General features: G+C 46.7%; 2 protein-coding genes across 4 annotated transcripts in view; one reads left to right on the top strand and one right to left on the bottom strand.

The window, feature by feature from the left end:
- The window catches only part of PTRH2 (peptidyl-tRNA hydrolase 2), a 186,816-nt gene that overhangs the window by 80,504 nt on the left and 85,487 nt on the right, over nucleotides 1-20,825 (top strand). The window lies entirely within an intron of this gene.
- YPEL2 (yippee like 2) overlaps nucleotides 1-20,825 on the bottom strand; it is a 33,372-nt gene that overhangs the window by 10,047 nt on the left and 2,500 nt on the right. The window contains exons 1-4 of one of the 3 annotated variants that reach the window (XM_053995835.1): nucleotides 15,137-17,534; nucleotides 13,264-13,382; nucleotides 11,748-12,061; nucleotides 759-1,135 (exon numbers count right to left, since the gene is read on the bottom strand). In XM_053995835.1, coding sequence (XP_053851810.1) covers nucleotides 1,133-1,135; nucleotides 11,748-12,061; nucleotides 13,264-13,382; nucleotides 15,137-15,264 — 564 coding nt within the window. In that variant the 5' untranslated portion in view covers nucleotides 15,265-17,534 and the 3' untranslated portion in view covers nucleotides 759-1,132. Of the gene's footprint in view, nucleotides 1-758; nucleotides 1,136-11,747; nucleotides 12,062-13,263; nucleotides 13,383-15,136; nucleotides 17,535-20,825 lie in introns of those variants that run through there. The other 2 variants (XM_053995836.1, XM_053995837.1) reach the window with 2 other exon arrangements.

Here is a 20,825-nt window from a genome sequence, read left to right as displayed (position 1 = left end):
ATCTGGGTGTTGTAACCTGAGCATTTCCTGGAGATGTTCCTGCTCTTCTGGCACACCAGAAAAATTGCCATATGCTGCAATGGGAACTACAAGATCAGAAAAAAAACAGGTATATTTATACACAAGCAGATGCTCTTGTATTTGTTTTTGTCATTTTGTTTGTTTTTTTTTAAGAGACACACAAAGATTTCCACAACACACTTGATTTGCACTGAAGTGACAGCCAGCAGCCAGACCTACTTTCTGTGCTCTGCATTTTCCCTGTGCAGATTTTCCTGATACACATTCAAAGGTGCATCTGAATCCCCCTCCCTCAGAAATCCAGACTCTCTGAAATAACAGCTCCTGGCAGCTGAAAGAAATGGAAAGGATCTTTCTGTTGCTGTTTCCCACTGGAAGCCCAAGCTCCACATATTTTTCCCTGCCCTGCTCATGCTCAGGGTCTGGCTGGAAACACATCTGGACGTGCCAGCAACACAACCAAACCTCCCCATCCTGTCTGAGCCTTCTGAAAAAACCTCCTCGAGCTGCTGGGCTTGGAGATTACAACAGCTCATTCCTCCTGACCCTGAGCTCAGGAACCCTCCCCACTCCTGGGTGCTCAGGAGAGAGGCATCCAAAAGCTGCAGGGCCCAAGGAATGCTGAGTGGAGCTCCCAGGTGGGAAGCAGAGCCTGGGGTCAGCAGTTTGCAGTGGATCCTCTCTCCTCAGAAGCTCCATGTTAAGGTGCTTTGGCAGCTGCTCTGGTTTAAGAAGCTCCTGCCACCCAACGTTACAGCCCCTCAGCTGTGCTGATCCCAAATCAGAGCAGTGAAATCGTTGTTTTAAGAACCAGATGTTTTGCAGGGGCTGGGTGGGTTGAGGGAAATGGCTTTTCCCTCTTTGCCCTGTTAGCCAGTCAAAGGACAGTGCCAGGGAATGTTTAATGGTCACAGTGTGGGGCCCTGGAATAGGGAATAGGGAGTTCTCTAAATGTGCTGCAGGGAGGCAGAGCACAGGACTGCAGCTCTGCTGGGAGATTGAGCCTGCAGAGAGGCACTTGGGCTTTCACTGCTGCTGAACAGCCCCGCTGCAGGAGCAGCAGCACCTGCAGCCACAGCTCAGTCCAGTGCTTCAGGGTGTCTAAGGGTGGTCACTGGAAAAAAAAAATCACATTATTTATCCCCTGCCCAAGCAGAGTTTTCAACAAACCACTGCTCAGCTTTCAGTGCTGTCTCAATAGTCACTCTCCAGCCAGCAAAGAATTTGGCAAAACATTTAAGAAGCTGCTCCTGCCCAGCAGGGATGGGCCCAGCCTGCAGGACCATGGACCTGCTCTGCTCAGCAGCCACCCCTTGGGAGCTGCTGGGGTAAATCCATTTGTTATCTTCTGCTCTCAGCCCCAAGTGCTGAAGCTCTGAGCGTGGCACAGGGTGCCCTTGGCAGAGCCATGCAGGGAAGGGCTGTGCCTCTCCACAGCCCCTGCCTGCTCCCTGCCCCACCTCCAGACCTTTGCTCTGGCACATTCCCCTCTCTGCCGACTGCTGGAGGCACAGGAGGGAGTTCTGCCATCCCATCAGTGATGCCAGGGAAAGGCACAAACTCTGACAGCACCGTCCTGCTCCCCTGCACCTCACAGCACAGCCCACTCAGCAGCTCCACTCTCTGAACTGAGGACAGGATTAACACCCCAAGTCTTTGTGATGGGGTTTGACAATAGGCTAAACACAAAAAGAGCTGCTGGAATCATCTGGAAAAAGAGGAAGCAGTTGCCAGGGCTAAATGGCTGCACGGTGATGCTTGTTCCCTGCAGACTGCAGCAGAGAAAACCCCTGCTCACCTAGATCCAGCTGGCAGCCTTTTAACAATCCCATAAAACAGAAATGAAAAGGCAGCTGGTCCCAAAGAGGTCCAAGAGGGAAAGGGAACAGCGTGTGCCCCTTCACAGGCTGCTCCTGAAATAATTCCCACTGCAGGGATGCAAAGGGAGCTGAGGGCCCAAAGCCACCCTGGAGGGTCCTGGGCAATGAGGGGGGGCAGCGTCAGGAGGAGCCAGACAAGCACAGAGCCAGGATTTTCCAAAAAGGACAAGTTCCCTGTGCTATCCCCACAGGGCAGAGCAGTGCAGTGAGAGAAGGGATGTTACAAACCCTTGGGCACTGAGGAATCCACACAAGGACCTCTCCAGAGAGATCTGGGATCACTGATTTCCAGCTTTGGGGTCTGAGTTACTACAGCCACAGCACAATGCTGACTGGCAGATTTATCTATTCCCACTGCTGATCTAACCCTTAAACATCCATGGAGGAGAGGTTCTCATAAAATACAGCTTCAACAGGGAGAGGAGACCTTTAAGGAAGACAAAATGTGGTGTCAGTATAACCTGACATGAGTCTGAGCACCAAGATGTGCCCCAAACCCCAGGTTTCCTTGTGCTCATGTGCTTAATCCCAATTCCTACCTGCTGCATCCCACACCAAGCTCAGCCTTTGTGGCACCTTTCAAGCCTGACTGGATTTAATTTGATTAAAAAGATGAGCCCTACAATGTGTAGCAGGGAGAAAAACGGAAAATAAAAACCTGTAAATTCCTGCTGCAGATTCCAGGCTCTGCCCAGCCATCCCCTCCCATCACACTCCTGCATTTCCCAGGGGAGCAGGAGTTCAATTGCCTGCTCCCTGCAGCCTACAGAGACCTCCTCAGGGCTCATGAATTCCACCTTGCTCTCCTCACAGGAGGGGCAGGCCACGATCAGATTAAACAGGGATTCAATTCTGCTCCGATGACACCAGACACGGACCCACGTCAAGGGAACAGGTTCCATTATTCCACCTCGTGCACAGATGTGACCTTACCCTGCTCCAGCTGCATTCCTGAGTTTTAATTGAGTTTTACCACGGGTCCTTAATGCTATTTAAAGTCCAAAGTCGATATGGAATTAGTGGACCAAACTCATCTCTGAAATAATTCAATTAATTCAGCATGGCCTTTATTCCCCTGCAGTTTGTGTTGCTGTGCAAAAACACAGGGAATAACCAGGATCTGCTGCATCCCCTGCTCAGAACAGCTCCAGATTTTGTGGCTCAGGTTATGCAGGAAGGTGCACAGATGAAAGGCTTTTTGTCTGGTTTTATTCTGATGGGAATATCACTGCAATTTTTTATTCTGCCTCCCAGGTGTTGATCCAAGCCCCAGCCCTACTCCAACCTACAAGAATCCTTGTGCTCTGAAATCCCAGTGTTCCAGTGCCATACAACAGCCTCCTGATCCCTAAAAAACCCTCAGGCAAATTTAAGGAATGGTTCTTTTTAAAATTCTTTTCAATGAGGACTTTTTTAGTCCAGTTTGGTTTGGTTTTCAAAGGGAGATTCTCTCATCCTCTCACATTTCTGGGTGCTGGAGCCAAGAAAAATCCTCATTTTCACAAGATACCCAAAAAATGCTGAAGTATGATGAACCACAGTGGACATCCAGCATTATCCCTGGAATGTCAGTGCTGCCCAGGGAGATGGAGGGATTTAAATGGGTCAGGATCCAGGGGCACATTTCCAGTTATTAATCCATACCCAGAGGGCAGGGCAGGAGATTTCTCTCAAAAGGGAAATTTTATATTGCAGTTGCAGAAGGGAGAAGAAGAATTTCTTCTGGGGCTCTGCAATTAATGAAAAGCAGCACTCAGGGAAATACAAATTCCCCAAAATCGAGGGGGAGGTTTTTCCTCGAGCACTTGGATTTCTAACACAGATCAAGACACTGCTCTGCTGAGTTAAATCCTGAGCCAAACCCTATAAAAATGTCAAAATTCACAGAATAATTGCAAACTGCTCTGTCCCCTTGTCCCTCACATGCCTGCCAGGCTGTCCTGACTCACTTCAAGCACAACACTGAATTCTCCTCCTGTTATCACAAGCCCTGTGCTATTCCCCCTCCTTCCTGAAGCTCTGGGCTCCTGGACTCTGTTCTTATTTATTTTTAAATGAGTTTCCAGCTCACAGACTTCAAAGTGAAATTTCAAAATGTAAATGGCTAAGGGCACAAACTACTGAAGGCAAACAAAAAAAAAAATAAATCAGATTTATGACTTCTATAAAACTTCACAATATTTTGGGGCTTCTCTTGTGATTTCCAGTCTCTGGTTGCTGTTGCTGTTGTGCTTCAAAACTTGACTTTGGGATGAAAAAGGATGGAAATACTGTGGGGAGAAAGAGCAGATGGAGTGTTTACTTTTACAAGCAATTCCTCCAGTTGATTTAGGGGCAGAGGAAAGCAGAGCAGAAATGTGTGACTGTGAATCCCAGGAGATCAGGGAGCCTGGGCACTGCTTAACCCTGATCCCTGCCTCATTCCCAACAGGCACCAGCATTCCCAGAGTTTGGAATGACTTTGGCACCTCTGGCACTTCACCACTGGCAGCCATTTACATTTGGCACAATGTTAAGAAGAAAATTTTGTTATTTACTCTGAAAAACCACAGGAGGTGACAATGAAGCCCTTTCTGGGTACACAGGGATGAAAAATGTAATTTTTGCTGTGGGTTTTATCCCCCACTTTTGAGTGCTGCTGTTTTCCTCTAGGCTCAAAGCATCCACAAACCCAGTCATTTTAAAAAGCAGTGGCAGGGGGAGAATAAAGCCTTTTATTTCCACATTAATTATTGCTGCTGCATGGGTTTTGGAGATAAACACAGAGCTAGGATGGAAGATGGGAACTGCTAATGCAACAAGTTATTTAATTAGCAGCATAATAGTGAGTGTCCACGTATCAGTGGAGCCCTGTTTACCATTAATGCAGCCCATAATAGCAGCAATGCTGACACTGAGGGCAGACTTGCTTCTCAGTAAAAGCAGATTTGTCCAGGCAGCAGCTCCCCTGTGTCCCTGGGCAAGATCCACTGCAGGGAGATGAAGTCACCTAACACCTCATGGCTGAGAATGTCACCATTTATTGAAATTATCATTCATTTATAAATCCATCACCTAAATTCTCAAATTTACGTCTTGTCAAAAGAAGTTTTAATACTAAAATTTATTTTATTACTGAGGATGTGTCCTCTGAGCCGAGCTGGAATCAGATTTTTAACTCTGATTTTAAATCTCCCAATTGCAGGTATCCAGACTCAGTTTCTACCTTTGTTATTGCTACTTATGCTAACAGCTGTGATTGCCAGTGTGCATTTTAACAGAGGAGACTGGGCAGAGTTTCCTTCAGTCCTTGCCCATTCCCATCCTGCTGGATGAGGAAAGCTGCAGAGGACAGACTCCTGCAGGGATGTGCTGCTGGCTGCCAGACACAACAGCTCCCCCAAAGCACATGTGAAGCCCTCAGACAGCATTTCCTGCTACCCTAAAATAGAAATTATCCTCAGAGACTCCTCAGGGTTTTCTCCCCACAGGCAGCAGGTGGGAAGAGCCCCCCTGTGCTGCCCCCACGTTTTTGTGTGATTAAATTACAGATTAAACCAGAGCTCTGTGTTGTTCCTGGGCTGCTCTTACAATGATAAATCAGATTAAAACCACACACCTGCAAGGGAAATTCCCAGGGCAGCTCCTCCCAAGAGCAAGCCCTGGATTCTGCTGGAATTCCCTCCTTTTCCAACTGCAAGAGCCAACAGCTGAAACTCCCAGGAGGGCTCAGACCTCACCAGTTCCCAGCTCCAGTTGTTCAGGATTTGCAGCAGTTGCAGCAAAAACCCTGATGATTCAACTGTCCTTCGTCCCTGGCAGCTCCCTGGATAATAAATGGGAACAATATTTTATTTATGCCCAGGTCATCAATTCTAAGGCAGAGGAAGCAGCAGATGAAAGGAGAGCTGTTTCCATCAAGAAAGTGATGGATTAGAAAAATCCGTTTTTACCTTGTTCCTCCTCCTTGACAGGGAATTCTAAACTCTTGTGATTTATTACCTTTTTCCTTCTTCTATTGGAACAGAATGAAATATTTTAAAAATCACACAGCAGTTAATTGCTGTATAAACACAATTATGCAAGGAGGTACAAATTACCTTGGGCTTTTTCTTATTAAACAACCATATCCTGACTAAATAAAACAACCTGATCCTGACTCTCTTCAATCCCATTGTGGACAGCAGGATCTGAGGGAACACTTGTAGGGTAAAGCCCAGAGGAAGCAATTCCACAGGACAGAAGGATCTAATTTAAGAGGCTGCATTATAGAATGGGCAGCACAAATTCTCCTTCCCCAGCTCGGATTTCACATCCTGACTTTTCCCTGCAAAGGGCACTCGTTGTTTGTTTATTCCCTCCCAAACACAGAGCTGAGGGACTCAAATAACAACCTCAGACCCTCTGCCCTCCTCCCTGCCAACACCAACCTGCCTGGAAAGGGTTCTGGGGATGGATTTGTCTGGAAAAAGTGGAATTAAGGCTGCAGCTCCTGCTGAAACGCTGGAGGAAAAGCTCTGATGACACATTGTTCTACTGAGCACTGAAATCCTCTCGACCTGCATTTAATTTTAAACTTCATGGAAGCCAAGAATTACAAGGTGCCTTCCCCCCTCACGTTCACAGCAGTGAAATGGGAAGCTCAAAAATCTCATAATGACTTTTCCCGGAGCTGCTTTGCTGTTTATCACTTACTGCTTGAACTCTAATATTTGCAATTAAGAGCAAGCTCTGAATAATGCCTGGAAGTGGCAAATTCATTAGGGAACAAGAGCTGGAAAGCAGGTTCCAAAAAACTACTGGAGAGCTTCTAGAAATGTGCATAAAATGGATAAATCTGGTGCATGAAGAGCTCACAGCAAATAAATGAGCAGAAGATTTCTGTGCAGTGCTGAGCCAGTGAGACTGATACAATTATGGAATGTGGGAGCTCAAAAGATGCTGCTGCAGAGTCTGAGGCTGCAACAATGAGCCCAGCTCTGTTTCCATCCCTAAAAAAGAGATTGAAATGCTAAAAATGTAGAAGAGAACCACAAAAATCATGTGAAACTGAAAAAAAAAAAAATCAGATTGCACCATGACAGAGCTGAGTCTGTTTAGTCTGTCCAAGAAGTGATCAAGGGTGACTCTGGTTACTGCAGACCTTTTATAGGGAGAAGAGCAGGGACTGGAGATGTATTTTATTAGCAAAAGAAATAAAATAATGGCCAGTGACAAGAAGCACAAGTCAGACAAATCTAAATTCAAACTCTCTGATTTTTAGTAGTAAGGATGATTAACCACTGGAAAAAAATGACCAAAGGGAGCAGTGAATTTCCCCTCTTGAAGTCTTCAAATGGAGACTAAATGCTTTTCCTGAAAGAATTGCTGCAATCCTGGTGAAATCCACTGGCCCATGCCCCAGAGGAGGTCAGGTGTGATGACGTGATGGCTCCTCCTGGCCTAAGAGTTCATTACTGTGGAGCTGGGAACTTCAATTCATATTTGGGAAGAAACAAGAACTACTTTAAAGCAAGAATAAAACCTGGGTAATGAAAACCAAGAATTTTACACCCCTGAGAAAGGAATGCCTCTCTCACATCATACACTGGTTTTTCCTATGATGGAAATGCAGGATTTTCATCAGACATGTCTTGGACACTTATTAAATGCTTCTTTTTCCATTAGGTTAAAGATTACCACGTTGTAATTTTACATTTATTGTTCTACCTTGTGTGCATGTTGCCCCCACCCAGCAAATAACTTCATATCTCCAAGGTGAACTGAACTACAAATATCAGCTGGCTCCTGAGAAGTAAAGCCCTAAAGAACATTAAACACTGCCTTGTTCACAGGAAAGAAAGGAAAAAAAAAAAAAAAAAACAAAGAGCCAAACCAAAAAACCAAAAACTGCTGCTCCTTTCACCTCTGTGTGGTGCACCAAATGCTCCCAAGCACTGAATTCACCCACAGCTTCTGTGGAAGCACCAAAGCCTCAAATCCTTTTCAGATCCTCCAGCTGCAACGTGGAGCAAAGTTTGAGGCTTTCAGCGAGCCATAAATCTCCCCCAGAGCTGCTGAACCACCAGGCTCAGGCTGCAGCAGCCAGGAAAGAGAGAGGCCACAAGGACTGGGAGGGAATTTTCCTGATCAACCTCCCAACTCCCGACTGAGAAGATCAAAAAGAGCTTCTAAGTGCTCCCTCATTAACAACCCGGCCCCAAATGAGAAAGTCAGGCACACAGGAGTCCTGGATTTTTCCTAAATTCTCAGCCTGGAGGAGCTGCAGCCTTTTGTGCTGAAGAATTTCCCATTCATGTTCAGCAAAGGTTCCATGCAGACATCAAAGGAAAACATTAAATTTCCCCGGCAAGCCTCGGGCTAACTTCAGAGGATACATCACTGAGTAATGTTTAGCAGTTGGATCACAGTAATTCAGGGGGAAAAAAAGAAACTGCAGGACGCCCACAAGACATTCTCCACATATTTCCATAATCAGGGACATTTCTGCTGAATTACTGCTCACATAGCACAAAAAATCAGCACCCAAGACACTCGAGTGGCATCTTTGGCCTGGATCTTTCTGCTCTTGTTCCCATCCTCCTTTAAGGGCACCAAGTGCACGTGGATTCCAAAAGAAAGAGATGAAATAACTCAGAGTAGGTAGAAATCAGGATCAACCCTGCCAGTTTGAAAACTTTGTTTAACTTTACTTGTTACATGTCTATTTTGTTGGCTGCTCCCCTCAGGCCCCACTAGAAAATGATGTAAAAGGCACATTTGACAAGAAAAACTCCTGTGTCTCCTTCCTGGAGACATTGATTATGGAATATATATTTTTCTCAAACATTCTAAAAACCATGGGAAGTTGTGCCTGTAACAAGAAGTACCTTTCACGTATTTTTTTGGCATCGAAATATGCTTTTTAAGTACAGTTGCCTGGCATGGTCATTTTGTTTTTACATTAAAATCAAAGAGGATTGGAACACCCTGTACTAATTTGGAGGAGCAGACAGGACCTGCTCCAAAACCTTCCAAGCAAACGGGACAAAGCAGCAGCATTTTAGGTGGGGAAAAGGAGGAACAAAGGCATCCAGTGACTTCCTCAAGGTCACACAGGAATCTGTTGCAGGGCAGGGTTGAGTTCCCAAAGTCTCAGCTCACTTATGCACTGGAAAAGGCAGTGAAACAAGAGTATGTACTAAATTTGGCACAGCCTTTTAAATGATGCATTGCTCCAAGGGAACAAGAACCTCCACTCATGCTAAGCCAGACACCAAAGGAACACAGAAAGGAAAACTGCTCACTCCACCCAATTTATCTGATCACCTTAATATTTCCTAAGTCAATAAGGCCTTTCTTGGCCAGACAGTCCAACCTACAATTTAGATCTTGTTACAAAATCAGACACACTAAACCACTTTCTCCCTCAGGCTGCAGGAGATAAAAGGCCAAGTAAGCAACATTTTGGTAACTGGCTTCATGTAACAGCTTTGGATTTTCTTAAAAGCCTCACCATCGATTGTTTTCTTTAAATAGCAATGGTTTATTGAGAAACCTACCCTTTTTAAAGCACAAGGTTTTCCTGAAGTAGAGAAGAGAGCAAAAACTGCCCTGCCAAGGCATATTTGTCCAAGAGTTTTGGATACCTGGTGCTGGCAAAACACTTTGAAGGCAGAGTTAAGTTAACACTGGTGCTGAAGGGCTGAGAGGGGAAACTTGGGAGATGGAGAGGAAATGAAAGTATGGTCTGACACAGAACAATCCTGGGATTCAGCTCCAGTTGTGTTTCATCCAACAGCTCCAGCCAGTGCTGCAACTTGTGAGCATCCAAAGGAGCTAAAAGCTCCTGGAGTGCAGAGCAGCCCAGCTCTGGTGTGGTCTCTGCACAGCTCGGGGCAAAAGCAGCACAGGAATTCATTTCATGGAGGCAAATCACCAGCACCCTGGTGTTACATAAAAGCCTGTTTTGTGGGGAATGTTTCCAAGGATGGAGTCATTTGGGCTGTGTGGATCCCATGGCACAGTCAGGTTCAGGATGAGCTGCAGCTGCTCCTGTTTTTGCAGAGTCTCCCACTCCCTTTTCCATCCTCGTTCCTCCCTTCTCCTCTGCCACGTTTGCATGTGGGAAACAAGCACAGCAACTGCAGTGCCTGCTTCAGGGATGTGAACATAAGGCTGTGATGAAAGAACTGAAACATCTCCCCGAGCCCTTCTGCAAACTCAACTCAAAGAGATAAAAAAGCCACTATTTAAGTTTGCCTGGGAAAGTTCCTCCACATTTGGAAGCCCCTTGAGGCAGGGACTGCCCTTCTGTTCTGTCAAACAGCCACTTGTACAAGCCATGATTGCACAACTACTTTTATAAGGTTTCCAATTATACAAAGAATGTGTTTTTATTCATGTTCACAACCCTGAGAAACAAACCCTGAAACCCCAAACCCTTTGCCTTCAAATTCCATGACCTGCTGGTGCCTCCACCAGCAATGTGGTCCCAACTATTAATTTACACCTTGGTCTAGAAGGAACTTTTAGAAGTAGCAGATCCCAGAGCACACTGGAGTTAACACTTCCAAGAGTCACATTGTGCTTCCCTCCTTTCCCTCTCCTGTCCATAGTTTAGCAGTCAGCATTCCTGGGCAGTTTCTGCCTGCCTTGGGCTAGAAGCTCAAATTCCAAGCAGTTGGCAGCACTGGCATTGCCCTGCTGGAAGCTACTTAACCTGCAAAGCTGGCTGCATTGGAGCATGGACGTGGAACAAGGAGGGGAAGGAAGCTTCAAAGGTGAAAGCACTGGGAATGTACAGCCTTGTTTTTCCCTGGCTGGTGACCAGCTGTGTCAAGAAACAAAAGCAGAGCACAAACTTTAATCTACTGTAAAAACAGCAAGTAAAACAAGCCTCTTTCCTCATTCAGTAAAGCATTTTCTGTGTCCCAACACAAAATCCAGAGCACCAACTAAAAGTCCAGGGAGTCACTGCCCCATCTCAACTGGGTACAGGAGCCTGGAGTCACCCAGCTGGCCCAAAAGGTGAAGCAATTTCACCTCCAGGGCACTGATACTGCTACATTTACATTTCAAACCCCTTTCCAAGGGGCACAGCTCTCCTGTCCCTGGTGATCCCAACCTTTCCAGGCTGCTCCAAGAAGCTGAACTATTCAAGCTGCACACACAGAGCTCACAGCACCATTTCCACTCAGCTCAGCCCATAAATCTCTGGCTGTGGGTGTTTTTTCTGAACACAGATTTTATAAGCTGAATAAACTTTACAGAACAGTTATTCCAAGGCAGCCGAGACCTGGGAACTCGGTGCCTGACCACAGCCAGGCACTGCAGGCTCCAGCAGACACTGGGGAAGTTTAGTTTTTCCCACTTCAAGCTCCTCTTGCTGGCCTGCTCCTTCTACATCAAAACACTTACTGGCTCTGAGAACTTTAAATTTAGCTTATCCTAACACCCCTCAAGAGCTGGAAGGGACTCATCAGGATCATTGAGTCCAAGCACAGGACACCTCAACAATCCCACCCTGTGCCTGAGAGCTCTGTCCCAATGCTTCTTGAACTCAGACAGACTCAGTGCTGTGAACACTTCCCTGGGGAGCCTCTTCCAGTGCTCAACCACCCTGGGGGTGAAAACCTTTTCCTGACATCCAACTAAACCTGCCCTGACTCTGCTCCAGCCATTCCCTGGTCACCAGAGCGAAGAGATCAGTACACTTGTGAGGATGGTGAAGACCCCAAGCAGTTAACACAAAACCAGCAGCTCACAAACAGCTCCTTTGGGCTGAGAGCCCATTTTCCAAGGAGAAAGGCAGCTGGACAAGGCCAAGCACTTCCACCATCACTGATGTGCAACGTGCAGGAACCGTCTGCTCCAGGGAGCACCTACCTTGGAAATGAGCTCATCGTGGTTGGCCAGGTGAGCCCTGCAGTGAATGCAGCTGTAGGTCCTGTGGCACGAAGGCAGATATGCCTGGAAAGTCTTGGACCTTGTCATCTTCACCATTGGAGCCACTGAGCGCTGGCTGAACTCGGGGGTGGCCCAGGAGGCGCTCCCGCAGGACGGGTCGCACGGGAAACACCGGAACACGCAGGTAAAGGCCGTGGTTTGGCAGGGGATGGGTGTGTGGGGCAGGCTCCACACGCTGGTGATGCTCCAGAGGAAGGGATTTGGGCACAGGAAGGAGGGGATGTCACAGAAACCTGCGGTGGAAAGCAGACACAACACTCAGCTCGCTGAGGTGACAGCGCTGTCGCAGCCCGCAGGGGGATTTCGGGTTGGATTTAGGAGCAGCAGACAGGAGTGATGCCTGGGGATTAGATGAGCAGCACACATCTTTATTCAATTGCTGGCTGCCCTCACAGCTCCCTGCTGCTGTTATCTCCACCCGTTCTTCCAGCACTTCATGGCTCTGGAAATGCCTGCAGAGGTGTGAAGGTGATTCCCACCCAGCCAGGGAGAAAGTGGGGAGCAGAGCCAGCCCTGCTGTCCCCTGGCTGACTCACTGCTGTGACACCCCATGGGAAAAATGAGAGCTGGACCTGGGTTTTCTGAGCCACCAGGTAAGGCCATGAATCACCAAACCAGTTTTTCTCTCCATTCTGCCCTACTTTCCCCATGGGAAATGCAGGATTCCTTCATTACACTCTCCTTTGTAACTCCCTGCAAGCTCTGAAGGTAGAAGCTACTCTATAAACTGCACTCCAGTACTGTTTTTTTTTAAATCTGAACATCTGACAGCAGCCAAAGCAAGGCACAGCCTCTGAAGACTACTCCTGATAGCAAGAGACAGTCAAAAACCCTATTCAGGATGGAAACACCATTTCACACTCCAACATCATCTGACAGCACCTGCAAAGCAGCTCAAGTCTGGGTCTCTTTTTGTTGGCAGAAATGGAGTTTTCAGATCCCACACCTACAAGAGTCTTACCAGCTACAAGTGTTCCTTTTGAGGATGGAAAAGCATCAAGGAAGCAGCTCCCCTCCCTCCCGGATCCACGGCGTGCGTGCACGCTCTACAAATTAATCATGAACCCTGGCTGCTCCTCCCAGGAGGATTCTCCTTCCCATAAAACCTGTGATTCTGCTCAGCTTCTGAGCCTGCACTTTGTGGGTCAAACATCAGCAACATCCCCACTACCACCACCACCCACCCCTAAAATAAACAAGGAATAACATCTTAGGCATCCAGGAAAACCCTGCCTCCAACACTTTCCCCAAGCCTTGTCATGGTTGACAAAGCAGATTCAAGGTACCCAAGCCATGGGCACTGTCCCAGGGTGTTCAGAGCTCTCTGTCCAGCCTGGCTTGGACACCTCCAGGGATGGGGCAGCCACAGCTGCTGTGGGCAGTCTGTGCCAGGCCCCCCCACCCTCACAGGGAAGGATTTTTTGGTGATACCTACCCCAAAACTTCTCTCTATCAGTGTGAAGCCATTCCCTTTGTCCTGTAAATATTCCCTCTCCCTCTCTCTGGTACCAGAGGGACCATGGCCACACACAGAGCTCAACAGGAGGCAAAATCCTGTAAAACAACAGGATACCCATTTTTTTTCTTTTTTTTTTTTTTTTTCTCTGAAATATTTTTCTTCTGCTCTCCAGGAGGCAGCTCCCTCACAGTCAAATGGGAAAAAAAGCATCTTGCTCATCAGTCAAACTGCTGATAAAGCATATCTATCATGATCACAACAGTCAGCACTTCCACAGCAGTGCTCATTCCTAAAGCTTTTTGCAAATACCAACTAATCAGATTAACCTTTTCCAATTAAAGTTACAGCCACAGCTAAGCAGGACCCATCCTGACACAGAAGGATTCATTTCCCAGCTTGTGAGGAACTCACCCCTCTCCTGTCCAGCCCAAATGAGCTTTTGCCAGGGATTTACCTGGCCAGCTGCTAAGGACTGGGCACTGTTTGCTCCACAGCTGCAGCTCTGGATTTCAGCAAGATTTGCCTTCCATCTGAGAAGGAAGATAAATCAGTCTTCACCTGTATCCTGCCCCAGTTCTCTGTGTGCACCAGAATTTTGTCAGAACTGAGTTCTGCATTAGTCAGCACTGTTTTCCCATTCAAGGTGAGAAGCACTCAAGGACTGCAGCCTAAATTAGCAACAGGGCAGAAACCAGACGTAAACCAAAGCAGAATCCTCATTTTCAGCTGCTACAAAACCATCCCCAAATGTGTGGTGTGTTTTATCCCAGCCCTAAGGGATCCCAGAGCCTGGAATCTGTGAGGCTCCAAGTGCAGGGAAGCAGGAGGCCAAGTGTGCCCTTCCTGGGACCAAATGCAGCTGGATCCCAAGGCACTGCCTGGAGACAGATTCCCTTGGGCAGAGCTGGAGGAAAGGACTGGCAATCACTTCACCTGATTCCTGTCTAAACCTTAGGCTTGATTTGTAATGAAATGGTGCAACCCCCCCTCACCTCCACTTCAGCATGGATCAGTAAAATAATCCATCACCACTTTTACCACTTCCATCCTGCCATGCCAAACTTTCCCTTCCCCATCAGCTGGAGAAGGTAATCCACAGGCACCCCCAGAGCCCAGTGGAGACATAAATAAACCCCAACCACAATAATATCCCAGCAATCCTTTAATTTGTTGCTTGCTGACCCCTCTGTCCAGACCTGCTAAGCATCAATGCTCCAGAACAATGAATAAACCAGGAAATACTACAGCTGCATTTATCTGACAGAGCAATGAACAGACACAGGAATTATCTGCTCCACACAGCTTTCTGCAAAAGCAGTTCATGAGCATCCATTTATTTGACCTCGTAACACACTGAACATCAGCAAAAAACATTTGACCTTTTAAAAGCAGACAAAAAAAAAAAATCAGGCGAGATGGTATCAGAGGAGCTGCAATTCCTGTTCTCAGGGCTGTGCTGAGAAGGCAAACTCCATCTCTCTGCTTCAGGCAGGGCAGAGAATAAAGATTTGTGGGCCAAGATCTTGGTGGGAAGCCTTGTTAAGAAAATGCCTCGAATAAAAACTTCAGATAAGCTCAGCTATAATTTATCAAGACACCACTTTGACACAGTCTGACCACATGTGCATTGTCTAGCAAGAGCTCTGTCCTCATCAGTGTGGGAGAGGGGGTAAAACCTACAGGAAATGCACTCTGACATTCTACAAGCACAGCCAGCAGCTTATAAGGACCAATTTCTGCTTTAAATATAATTTTGAAATGTATTCAGCAGCTCCCAGCAATGCAAAACCCAACCCCTTGGATTTTTCATGTCCTAATGACAACTACATTTGAATTAAGAGACAATTACCAGCTAACAGTGCATTTGTTCTGCTGCAGAACAAAGGCAGGAGGATGAATTTGGGCTGTGCCTCTGGTTTTCAGAATGATGAGCTCATGTTCATCAGCATCACAGGCAGTGGGCAGCAGTGGAGTCATTCCACTCACTTTAAAAAAGAACAAAAGAAGGTTTGTTCACTTTATCATCATGCCCAGTACTGTCAGAGAGAAGAGTATCTGCCACCAGCAACATCATCCATTATTGTTCTTTTCTCATTCAAGAGAAGTTTATCTCTGGGATGCACTCACTCAATTCAATGGAAGAGAAATTTGTGCCTATTAATTAATGCCCAACAAGTCAGAAAGCTGGTTTAGACAAAAGGAAGGAATTCTAAAGAAAAAACTTGCAGCACCATTTACTGTGGGTTATCAGTGAGGAAATCAGCTGAATGCTTTGCTTGCCTGCACTGGGTGTGTTGGGCTGTCCTGCTGCATCCTGCTGAGTTCTGAGCAGATAGCAGCTGCCTGATGGAAAAACCACCACACACATTTTGCCATTTGGGCAACTTTTTGGTTCAGAATCCACCCCTCCACCTGTGGGTGTCCAACACCCACTTCCCACACGAAGCTGTCAGCAATTCAGGAAACACAAGAAAAGGGAGGAAGTCTGTGCCAAGCACTTGCCAGACAAGGCCACTGCGTGTACAAGTCCATATGCCAGAGAACAAAACCATCACACACAAGCCTAATTTTGAATAAAATCCATTTGCAATGCAGCTCAGATGCAAATGTTACTTGTGGCAGGACAAACAACGGGTTTGTTTGGTCTAAGAGTTTTTTTAATGGATTATTCAATTCTAAGATAAACTTCAGCCTGTGAAATACTTACTAGAATATAGCAAATGCTACAGAAAGCTGCTTGCAGCAGCTCTGAAATAATCCAGATATTTGGAAACCCAACCCTTCTCTTTTGGTGGGTCTGTTTCATTAATATAGAAAGAGTTTGAGATGTGCTGATTCCCAGGGCAAGGAAAGCACAAGAGGAATTGGGTTTGGAGAGTTTTCTGTGTTTAAGCTGGAATGCTCCAGGCTCTGAGCAGGATTCTAAGGAAATTCTCAAGGTAGACACAGCCACTTACCAAGGTTTTCTTGACAAAAACTGCCCTAATATTCCTTAATGCAGCTTGAAGGAAGGCTGGTCTCTAATTGGAGTTGGGGTTTGATGCCCTGTTCTGCTTCCCTATGGAACAGGAGTTATCAGTGCCAGGTGTTGGATGCTCAGAGACACCTGGCAGTGCTAAAGGAGCATTTTATACTCTGATGGTGACAAAATATCCGGGTTTGGGGCAGTTCTGGGGATCCACAGCTCTGGGAAAGATGAAGCAGATCGTCTGAAGGTGGGAGGGTGGGATGTACCTTGTGGAAGGTCTGGGAGGAAGGATGAGCATCCTGAATTTAACCAGGGAACAACACAAGGGAAAGCCAAGAAAGGAGCTGGAATAGCAGATGGGTGAACACAATGTACTTCACTCCTTCAGCATCAAGTTTCTGAAATGCACCAATTTCAAACCCTGCCTAAGGTGACACTGCAAAGAGCTCAGCAGCAGCACCACTGATCACTGAGTGCCCTCCTCTAACACCTCAGCTCATCCTCCAAACCCTGGAAGCAGGAAAAGAACATGAGAAAATGTGGAAAACAGCCAGCAGGAACCCTCTGCACTGACTTTTATCACCTGCATGGACACAGTTACAACATGAATAATAATATTTAACCCCTTCTTCTCCTCTGGGTGATTCCCTAGCAGGTGAGAGCTCCTCATCACCGTGAGGAAGCACTTCATGGTTTTGGGGAAAAGGGGATGGAGGGATGGATGAAGGTGATGCTGATGGCAAACAGCATTCCAGAGACCTGCCAGGAAACCACTAGAGGGCATCAGGAAGAGCTGCAGCAGGAGGCAATCCCAGCCTCTCCACCGGCCACAGGGAATCGGGGACGGGCAGGGTGCCAGCCCTGCTGCACCTGCCGTGCTCCACATTCCACAGCCAGCCCGGCAGGAAAAACCCCAGCACCAACCCCGGCACGACTGCCAGGCTGCTTGTATTAATCACCTCTTAAAGGCTGGGGTTTGGTGGCTTTTTTTTTTTCCTCTTTAAGATCGTCACTCTGTGTCTATCACAATTCTTCTGGTCAAAAATAGATACAGCACCCCACAGCAAACTCCCCTGGGGTGTCTCTGTGGACAAACTTCCTCTAAAGGTCACCTGGAAAATACAGGGAAATGAGCTGAAACTTAAAAAGGAACAAAGAGCAAATTTTAAAACCTACTTCAGGTTAAAATTTTGTTTAAGTCTGTGTAGCTTTGTCACTGTAACCCAGTAAAAACCCATTAAACTTATTAATATTAAACATTTTAAAATTATTTTTACATAGCTGATTTAGGTTCTGTCAAATTGGAGATTAAATCAAATTTAAAAGTTTCACCTGTTTTAATAATCCACCCCAGTGCATTATCAGGTTCTCAAATGCAAGAATCAAGTCCAAAAAGCTCCTGCGTTCCAAGCAGGAATCCTTGTGTGAATTACAGCACTCAGCCAACTGGAAAGGGAGAGAACAGGTTAAAATAATTCAGGGAAGATCATGCAGAGGCGCTTCTTTCTGGCTCCTGACTACAGAGAGCAGAGGACAATGAGAATTTTCTGAGCTTCTTTACAGCCTAAGGCTGGGCTTGGACCATTCAGTGTCAGAACTGCTCACTCATCTCTCCCCACAGCCCAAAGCACCATCAGACAGCACTGGGAAAGCAGGGAAACACTTCAGTATTTTAATCAAAGCCTCTCCTTTACAATTTCATCTCAAAAAGGCACAGGACAAGCTAGGACAGACATCACCTGGCTCAGTAGTTTATTACAGAAGGTTTCTTTAAACCTTTTTTTATTTAAAGGTATTATTGAAAGATTGTAATTTATTACTTTTTCCAGGCCTGTCTGAAAGCACAGGAGCAGGGACTGCAAGATTCAGCCTCTCCAAGGAATGACTGACACCTCTGGCTGAATTCTCTTCCCACTCTCCCCAGTTGCCTGGCAGCGATATCTTTGCAATGCAGAAGAGCCTGTGCTGCTGATAAGGAGCAGCAGGGCGAGATTACAGCTGTGAGCTGCCCACTTCCAGGTCCCTCCAGCCAAATCCAGGGCCCAGTTCCAGCAGAGACCACTCCAGAGGTACCAAACAGAGCAGGAGAAGTCGCCTGGAGAAGCGGCGATTCCGAACCAGGCGGCGCTTCCGTCTGCTCCCACCAGCAAATCCCGCTCGTGCCACAAATAAAAGCTGCAAGCTGGGCTAATTTAACACACAAGTGACTCCATTTCCTCCTCTACATTTTGCAAAGCCCCAGCAGCCCCAGGAAGGGGTAAGAGTCCTGCAGCTGAATCAGCTGAGCTGCAGCTCCCCGTTTCAGAGCCACCCTGGTGCTGGACAAAGCCACATTCAAGGTGAAGGTCACATTTGGAGCCCCAGAGCAAGGACTCTGCCACTATCACACAGACACAGCCTTCTACAAAATGAAACAAGACCCTTGCCTTGCTATTCCAGCACCAACCTGATCTAAAGGCAGCGAGGAAAAGCTTTTCCCATCCAAGTGATCATTTACTGACAAAATGGAAACGCTTTTCATCATCCCCACTTCTCAGCTTGATTTAATTGCAAAACAGTCTGGCTGTCCAAATAAATCTCCTATCACTGCATTTTCTGTGGTGTTCCTCAGATTACTTTATTATCTCCCTCTCTGGCAAATGCAGGTATGACCAGGATTCAATTACCTGGGTCTGCAGGATGGATCATCCATTTCTCCCTGATAAAGCCAGGGAACACAGTGAGAACATTTATCTATTGCAAGGATCACTCCAATATCCTCAAAGACATTAAAGAAGGGTCTGCTAGAGCTGCCTGTCATGACTCACTACTACAAGCTCTCCTTGCCAAATTCCCAAGTTTTCACCTGCCCACAAACCCCACCTGCTCAGAGGGTTCTTCCCAGGAACATCTTTAACCCAGCCTTGCTCTGCCCAGCAGTTCATCTGTCACAAGACAGGCAGCGACTTTATTTTCTACCCTGCTACATCTGATTCTTTTCTGAGTAAAGCTGAGGTTAAGATGGTGAATTCTGACCCATCTCTGCCAGAAACACTTTTAATGCAGCACTTTTATTAAACACTGCATTAACAAGTGACAAGCTCTGTGGCACTTCAGCCACAACTCTTCTCACTCCCCTTTAGCAGTTGTGTCAAGGGGGCAAAGTCAAGTGAGGATTTAGAGCTTGGATCTTCACATGGCAGATACTTTATAACTGAATCTAGTTTAAGAAGGTCAAGTCAGCTGTTACCCTGCCAGGTTTGTCATTAGTTCCTCCTGGATATCCTCTCAGCCTGCCAAGGCAGGTGAACTGACTCACCTCACGCAGTTCTGTGACAGAACTGACGCATGTTTGAGCTGGGAGTTCCTGGGACTCTCGTGAAGATTTCTTATTTCCCCACAGTTAATAATTAACCCCATCTTTTATTTTTGTTTGTGATGCTGGACAGTCTGTTTTTAGTAACATCTTGCTCCAGCCATATTTCATCAGTGAAACCTCAGACATTTCTTCTGGAGCTCCACGGCTGGGCCGTGCAATGCCCAGGTCACACCACACTACATTTTGTCCTCGTGGTGCCAGTGTGAAACAGGAGAAATGACACCACTCTGCCTTTTCTCTTAGCACACCAGAAACTTCTCTGAAGGGCAAATTCAAAGCATCCTCAGCTTTTGGAACTTGTAGTAGCCTTTGCTCAACTGCGGGAATTTCGTTTTGTACAAGTCACGACGGCAGTGAAGAAAAAAGGAGTCTAAAAGTTGTATTTTTCTGAGTCAGCAAAACATCTCACATTCTAACATTCTCCACCAACACCTGAGCAGGTGTAAAAAACCGATCTCTAGATGGACCTGTTGGTGAGGAGACCGGAAGGCAGCTCCACCAGGCTGCATTCCCACAACTTCCAGTGACTCACAGCGCCTGGCACTATCATTTGTTAAAGCAAGAGTGAAGCAGGGATAATAGCTATTTACTAAAAACAGAGGAGCGTGATTAGCTTTAATTAGCATTGTCAAGTGACTTGAGATTGTCAGGTACAAGATGTGGGAGAACTAAGTCTCATTAATTATGTTATTTCCTGCAGCCTTAAGTGGCTTGGCCAGTCCAGTGACGCTTCCGGAGACGGAGCTGCTCCCGATGGCCAGCACATCCCACATCAGAGGGTGGAAAAGCTCCCAGGCAGGCTGGGAGATGTGGCTGTCCAGTAAAAGGTTGCAGAGAAGGAGAAGAATCAAGAACACTCAGCTTATGTGCTGCAGGACAGCCACAGACCCTGAGAAACGGGGACAGAAAGGTAAAATGACATGGCAGGAACCAGACTCGGAGATCAGCGACTGCCAAAATCCAGGGACATGAGGACCAGGGACCAACAGGGGCTACAGGGAACAGGATTCACATCCAGGGCACAGCACTCCTAGAAAGCTGTCTTTTTATTCTCCCCAAAAAGACAAACTATAAGAAATCCACATTCTCAACCAGCGTCACACAGCCAACTGATTTACCAGCTAAAGATCTGTACTAAAGAAATTAAAAATCTTTGGGTCAGAATAGTCCCTCTCTTCCATGGACTCCCCTTGGCTTCTGGAAGCAAAAGGA

The sequence above is a fragment of the Vidua macroura genome, chromosome 20 (genome assembly GCF_024509145.1).
Source record: "Vidua macroura isolate BioBank_ID:100142 chromosome 20, ASM2450914v1, whole genome shotgun sequence".
Lineage (NCBI taxonomy): Eukaryota > Metazoa > Chordata > Aves > Passeriformes > Viduidae > Vidua > Vidua macroura.
Note: the sequence above shows the minus strand (reverse complement) of the source record. Positions and strands in the feature narration are given on the sequence as shown.